Genomic DNA, 7,653 nt, shown 5'->3' on the forward strand with positions numbered 1-7,653 from the left:
AAGGTAATGCTGGCCTCATAAAATGAATTTGGAAGTTTTCCTTCCATTTCTATTTTTTGGAACAGTTTCAGAAGAATAGGTATTAATTCTTCTTGAAATGTTTGGTAGAATTCCCCTGGAAAGCCATCTGGCCCTGGGCTTTTGATAAACATGCATCTTAAACACGGATTTAAAACTCTCTGAGCCATACTCTACTGGGCAAATATGGTAATATGTTACCAAATACTACAGAATTTCTCCAAATTTATAGAAGAGGACTGATGGTAAGGGCTGGGTAATACTTATTTTACTTATTAGTATTGGTATAGACTAACTGCATTCATTAGTATTCACTGTAGAATTGTTCATACTATCAAAATTTAGAAATAACCTAAATGTTCATTAATAGAAGATCAAAAAAAAAAAAAAAGAATAGATCAACTGTAGTTTAATCATACACTACAACATATCAAAAACAATGAACTAAAGCTCTATGTACTGACATGGATAATCACAATATTGTGCAAAAAAACCCCAAAACTGAGTTACAGGGAAAAAAAAATCTTTATCATTATATAAGAGTTTATGAACAATGAACTATAAATCAACTGACAAATAAAAATATAGGGAAAGTATAAACATATACATGGGATTGATAATCACTTTTAGGATAATGTAATTCTTTCAGAATTGAGAGGAAGAAAATGAGATTGGTGGTCACATAAGGTATTTCATATCTTATACTGAATGGATGGTGGACAAATGTGTTTTATTATCTAAGTCTTTTGTATATCTGAAATAGAATTAAGTGATCTCATACTATTCACTAAAGAATTTTCAGTTATTATAAACTCTTGGGGAAAAAACCACTTAAATTTTCCTCTTTCTTGCTTTAATTTATCAGACTCTAAGGCTTGAATAAGTGGTTTAAACTTTGAAAAATCTTGTCAATAACAGTAATACTCTACAAATTAACATGTTGAGCTTTTTCAAGTTTGAAAATGTAATGAAACTTTCTGACTCTAAGACTTTCATCAAGGGGCGCCTGGGTGGCTCAGTCGTCAAGCGTCTGCCTTTCAGCTCAGGTCATGATTCCAGGGTCCTGGGATCGAGCCCCGCATTGGGCTCCCTGCTCAGCGGGAAGCCTGCTTCTCCCTCTCCCACTTCCCCTGCTTGTGTTCCCTCTCTCATTGTGTCTCTCTCTGTCAAATAAATAAAATCCTAAAAAAAAAAACCAACTTTAATCAAAGTATAAAATTCTGTTAATGATGAAATAACCAACAGCAAAGCCCATAATCTTTGTAAAAAAGCAGCAGTATACAGATACCTTACTCCATGGTTTAAGTTTGCTTTCAAAATTTACCTCATGAGCCAACATTCTGTACAATTCTTCTTTTGTAATGGCTAGTCGTTCCCTGTCAATGCTATCAACAACAAGAATGATGAACTAGAAGACAATCAAAAAGAAAGAAAATTGAATGAAATCTTCAAGTTTTCTGCAAAACTCTCAAGTGAGAGTACTTTCTTCACATGACATCATCATTACCATAAACTGGTCTACTGCTTTTTCATCATAAAGAGTTTATATTATACTGTAAAATCCAAATGTTAATAAGAAAATAACTCATAATTTCAACAAATAAAAACTATGCCCAAAGTTTATTTTAAAAAGGTGATGTCTTAATACATAATACTCTGTAACACTAAGATTTATTTTTAAATGCAGGTAATAAAAAATAATTTTCAAAGAAAAAGTCACGGTAATTTAAATAACTTTTACTAAAACTTGAAAGTACTCTATAATTGCTCATTTAAGCAATCAGTAATTATTTTGGTTTCAGACAGCCTCCTGCCTATTAGGAAGGAGCACACAGCTTGAAAGAAAAAGAGAAACAAATTAAAAAAAACACAACTAATGAACAAGACATTTTATCCTAACAAGATCAACAATAAAAGCCCCAGAAAAAATGTGCTAACTAGAAAAATACCTACTTAGGGGTTAATATGCTAGAAGGGATGCAGGCGAAATGAAAGAGGAGCAAGCTAAGAGGACTGGAGAAAGCTGCTGGTAAAGGTGTGTATGAAAAAAGGTGGGTCTTATACATTAAAAATAAAAGGATCTTTGGTAAGAAAAATAAGAAGATATAGTGCAGGGGTGCCTGGGTGGCTCAGTCGTTAAGCGTCTGCCTTCGGCTCAGGTCATGATCCCAGGGTCCTGGGATCGAGCCCCGCATTAGGCTCCCTGCTCAGCGGGAAGCCTGCTTCTCCCTCTCCCACTCCGCCTGCTTGTGTTCCCTCTCTCACTGTGTCTCTCTCTGTCAGATAAATAAATCTTTAAAAAAAAAAAAAAAGATATAGTGCAAAGGGCCCCTAATTGAATATCTTAGAAGAAAAAGTTAAGAAGTGAGATTAAAGAGATGCTAAAGGTTGTAATAAAGGAATGACACAGACTAAATGGAGAGAGAGAGGGTGACACCAGATTGTTCAGAAGACCTTAAAATTCGGCAAAGAGACAACTAGAGTGATCTGCATATAAAATGTGAATGACTTCAAAGGGGATAAAAGGGAAGAGACTAGAAGGAAGAAAGGTAAGAAACGTGGCAAAGTGAATACGGGGAAGTGACTCTACTGAGAGGGGTGTGTCAGGCATCTGCCAAGAGCTGAACTCCTTGCAATGTGACAGAGACCTTCGGCTTTTGGCGGACTCATCAAGGTAAGGAATTTAAGAAGCTGATGCCGGTGAACAAAGCCATGAGGGAAACACCACATAGACAGGATCCCTGCCCGGCATCTAAGATTGCAAATGCTAGGTGCTATGCTGGAGTGCTGCAGTAAAGGCCAAAGGGTCTTTGTGTAGCAATTCTGAAATTCTTATAGAAAGAGTTTACTAAAAAAACATTTCATGCAAACGGTGTCATTAATAACGTATTTCTTTCTTTCTGGATCCATGCTAAGTCTTCTAGAGTTGCTGCAACTTCAGAAACTACCCTTTTGTAATGCTATAAATATACATGGATCAGCTAGAACCAACTCTAACCTACTCATCAGAACCGATGGTTCTTCTCTCTCACACCTGCAGTTACTTGTGAGCTTTGCACAGGCACCAACAGCTATGCTGCTTAAATACAGGTGAGCAGCATGGGTCTGAGCTGGGCAGATCCCCTTAAACGTGATTTTTTAACTGTGTAGTCAGTGCTGTAAATGCATTTTCTCTTAATGATTTTCTTAATAACATTCTTTTCTCTAGCTTTATTGTCAGAATACAGTATATAATCCCTACAACATAAGAAACACGTGTTAATCCACTCTGTTATCGGTAAAGCTTCTGGTCAACAGTAGGCTATCAGTCAAGTTTTTGGGGAGTCAAGTTATACGTGGATTTTGGACTGTGTAAGTGGGTCAGTGTCCCTAACCCCTGCATCGTTCAAGGGGCAACTGCAATCATGCTAAAAGGTTGTTGTTCTCTTACTTTCTAATATGTTTTAGTTTTGGAATGTTATTTTATGATGGAAGTACGTATTAAGCTCACCTAGGACCATATTTGTTTACCATCCTATCTTCCCCTGCAAATAAAAAGAATTAAGTGCTAGCACCACTGCTAAAGATCTATGATACGCCATTTGGTTTTGACAGTCACAAACTGCAGTGGAATATATCCACACAGATACTCACGCGATTGCAATACAATCATAAAAGAAACTTATTCACCAAAACTTTGCAACTCCCCACCTCCTCTGCACACTCCCTTCAAAACACCCACTCAGTTTTTAATAGGCTTCATTTTAGAAAAAAATAATTGGTTAGATGTACCTGTTTGTAAAGAGAAATTATGGATGCAATTGTACATTAGTATACTCAAAGATAAATCTCTCAATAGCACTGCGTTGGTTTAAAAAAAATCTGCCTCTAACAAGAAATAAAAACAGAAATAGAAGCTAGTCCAGATTGTTTCCCAGGTTCGCTCTGAAGTAGTAAAGTAATGAAATAACTGACAGAGAATTTGGCGGGTGGGGGGAGGGCGGTCGGCAGGCGCTGCAGTAAATCCATGTTTTTTAACTAAAATATAATCTCACCAAAAATTTGAATTTTGAAAATCTTGTATTAAATGATGCTTAAAATATTTTATTCCTCCCCTAACCAGAGCCTCATAAAGCTGTGAGATCTTGGGACAGGTTATCTGATTGATCCCAGTCTCCACTTTCTCCAACAGTAATGTTAATAGGATTACTGGGAGGATGAACTCAGAGTCTGCACTACGGTAAACCCACAACAAACAGTGCACATTACTCTTTCTACTGGCCTTTTCTCTTCTATTTGAAAACCTCACATTCCGTACAGAACACGATGTTACTGAGAAGCAACTGTCAATATGCCTTCGTGTACAGCCTATCTATTTTCTGGGTTTACTCTTTGGTTCTCTGTATTAAAATTCAGAAGGCAGCTTAGATACCTCTGTGTTTGAGTAATACGTGTTCCAGGATGAGCGCAGTGATTCTTGACCACCAATATCCCACATAAGAAAATGAGTGTTCTTCACAACTATCTCTTCAACGTTGCTTCCTATGGTTGGAGATGTATGAACCACTTCATTCATTAAGCTGTTGAAAGACACCATAAAAAAATCTTCTGTAAATCTTGAGAATCCAAAGGAAGTTTTATCTCTATATTTTTAGTATCAATCACCCTTCCTCATTTGTACCGATGGTAATCATAAGCATCAAAACTAGAACCTTAGGGGTGCCTGGGTGGCTCAGTCATTAAGCGTCTGCCTTCGGCTCAGGTCATGATCCCAGGGTCCTGGGATCGAGCCCCGCATCAGGCTCCCTGTTCGGCGGGAAGCCTGCTTCTGCCTCTCCCACTCCCCCTGCCTGTGTTCCCTCTCTCGCTGTGTTTCTCTCTGTCGAATAAATAAATAAAATCTTTAAAAAAAAAAAACTAGAACCTTAGAGAATATTTGTGCAAACAAATATCTAGACAAAGAACAACTCCTGAAGGAAGACTTTTTTTTTTCTTTTAGTGGAATAAATAAACTAAAGGCTTGATCTGGAGAGAAAGGAACACCACGGTGTGAGTTTGTATTTCTGTGGCCAAAATTCCAAAACCACCATGCCCTGTTATCAGAGTAGAACCAGTGCCCCTTCCTGAAAGAGCAAGTTTGCTGGTGACTGTGACATCAATACTTGCAAAGTAGCAACCACTGAATAGTAGGCTATATGTAATTTTGAAGACTGTCTAGGTGAGAAAATTGAGACTCAGGCCTATCAACCTAAACTACAGCCTTAAAAAGATAGGGCTATATGCAAATGAAAATTTTAATTAAAATAACTATAAATATATTTAGAACACCAATGCTCATACCACATATATTACCATAATTATTGGCTAAGATACATGAATTCATTCATTCAACAAATACGTATTTGCCTATAGTTAAGTTGGTACTGTGTTGGAAGGAGCCTACACTGTACTGTCTCTTGGGTTTTATGTATCTTTTTGAAGCTACATGGAAAATTATTTCAACAACTGACAGGTTTCTGAAATGTTTATATCTGATGTTTGAAGGCGAAGTCATATTAAATACATAATGGCCAATGAATGAATATTTTAAAGTAAAACAAGTAGTTATTCGCCTCTAAAACAACAATCCACAAGTTAGGAGCTTTTTAGCAAAGTAGCTGAAAAATACATTAGGCATTGCGTAAGTGAAGTATTTCTGGAGAGCTGTCAGCTGATAAACTTAGGATGAGGTGGAAAGAGATAAGAGCCAAACAATAGTGCACTGTATCTAATAACTATTTGCTAAAATGCTTGGGACACAGATCCATTTCCACTGCTTAACATGGATCGTTTCATGAACACTGAAAGGATAACAGGAGCTACTTTGACAAGTGGATTGATGGGCTGTTAAAATTTCCTGCAAGTATTAATGTATTTCTCTGGAAGTTTCAAGCCTTTCCCTGCTGCAAGCTAGAAAAGCAGTACTTTCAGGGTTGATCTTCATTTCTTTTGATTTGACAAGTCTGGCTACGTTCAACAATTCAGAGCTATTAGTCAGGAGAGTAGCAATAAGCTTCCTAGAGATATCCATCTATTCACATGAACTGCAGTTCTGGAAGAATTAAGTAAATGCACTTTATCACTTCACTCCAGTACTATTATATGTGCTTTATTTATTTTAGTTTAATATTAATTCTCTCTTTCAAGGTCAGAAAAAAACAAGTGTTTGTGAAGGCTTTAGCAAACATACAGCAGTTTTATTCACTTTTTAAACAAATTTTGTGTTTGGTAAAATACAAAACCATATGTTGGGGCTTTTCCATTATATTACAATGGTACCTTGTTAATTACATAAAACTAGTTTTAATAACTAAAATAATGAAAACTGTTTAAGTAAATAACTATACTTACAATTGGTAAAGAATGGTGGTTTTCCCTGCATTATCCAGTCCCACTATTATTACTTTGTGTTCTACAAAAAGAAAACAAACCATAAACATTTAACACTACTGCATACTACAATTACATGCTTTCAGCAACGATTATTAGCTTTCTAATGAGAATCATTCACTGGATACTTATTACTGGATTCTTAAAATACAGAGTAAAGAGAACTTCATGGTGTCAAGGTCACCTGCGTTAAGTGAGGCAAATTGGTATGATGTCCTCCACCTGTGAGATATGGGTACGAGGGACGTACAAGAGAACCTGCTCATTTATAATACTGAGTCTGGGAGGAAAAACACAAATTCTGGTCCTGACAAGGCATTATGACTTAAAATATAAGTTTAAAAAAAATTGTTTGGGGGCAGCTGGGTGGCTCAGTGGGTTAAGCGTCAGACTCTTGATTTTGGCTCAGGTTCTGATCTCAGGGTCCTGAGATCCAGCCCTGCATCGGGCTCCACACTCAGTGGGGAGTTTGCTTGTCCCTTTCCCTCTGCTCCTGTGTGCCCCCCTCCCCGTCAAATAAATAAAATCTTTTAAAAAACTTGTTTTACACATCTGCTTGTCATCTCTGCTAATCAAACTAGTTTTTTTTATTTAAAGATTTTATTTATTTATTTGACAGAGAGACACAGTGAAGAGGGACCACAAGCAGGGGGAGTGGGAGAGGGAGAAGCAGACTTCCCGCTGAGCAGGGAGCCCGATGGGCTCGATTCCAGGGCCCTGGGATCATGACCTGAGCCGAAGGCAGATGCTTAACCGACTGAGCCACCCAGGCACCCCTGGATTTTACAACTGTCTTGAGCAGATACCATTTCTGCTCTTCATGCAACAAAAACTTCCTCCGCCTTCTTCCAGTGCCATGCACAGAAGAGTCACTTGTCTCACAGACACATTTTAAAGCCCATCTAATTATTCTGTTAAGTGGTACATATTCTGAAACCTCCTTTGAACACAGAGGAAAAAACACTCTAGAACCATCTTTTCTAGATTTTAACCTTTACAGAAGATACCTCTCTTCCCCAGGGCAGAATGCTTAAAAAGTGAACCTCTGTAAGAACCACAACACAATCGATTTTTATTTATTTATTTATTTATTTATTTATTTATTTATTTATTTATTTATTTATTTGTCAGCGAGAGCACACGAACGTGCACAAGCAGGGAGAGCAGCAAGCAGAGGGAGAAGCAGGCTCCCCGCTGAGCAGGGAGCCCGATGTGGGACTTGATCCC

General features: G+C 37.5%; 1 protein-coding gene across 1 annotated transcript; it reads right to left on the reverse strand.

Moving 5' to 3' along the window:
• Window positions 1-6: 6 nt before the first annotated feature.
• On the reverse strand, window positions 7-6,949 carry LOC145718019 (ADP-ribosylation factor-like protein 5B). Its single transcript, XM_081809458.1, has 3 exons — window positions 6,388-6,949; window positions 4,430-4,577; window positions 7-1,426 (listed from the first exon to the last, which is right to left on the reverse strand). The coding sequence occupies exons 1-3, from the start codon at window positions 6,474-6,476 to the stop codon at window positions 1,220-1,222; spliced, it is 444 nt and encodes a 147-aa protein (XP_081665584.1). The 5' UTR covers window positions 6,477-6,949; the 3' UTR covers window positions 7-1,219.
• Between the last annotated feature and the right edge of the window lie 704 nt (window positions 6,950-7,653).

The sequence above is a fragment of the Leptonychotes weddellii genome, unplaced genomic scaffold (assembly GCF_054177405.1).
Source record: "Leptonychotes weddellii isolate Sample4059 unplaced genomic scaffold, ASM5417740v2 HiC_scaffold_10112, whole genome shotgun sequence".
Classification (NCBI taxonomy): domain Eukaryota; kingdom Metazoa; phylum Chordata; class Mammalia; order Carnivora; family Phocidae; genus Leptonychotes; species Leptonychotes weddellii.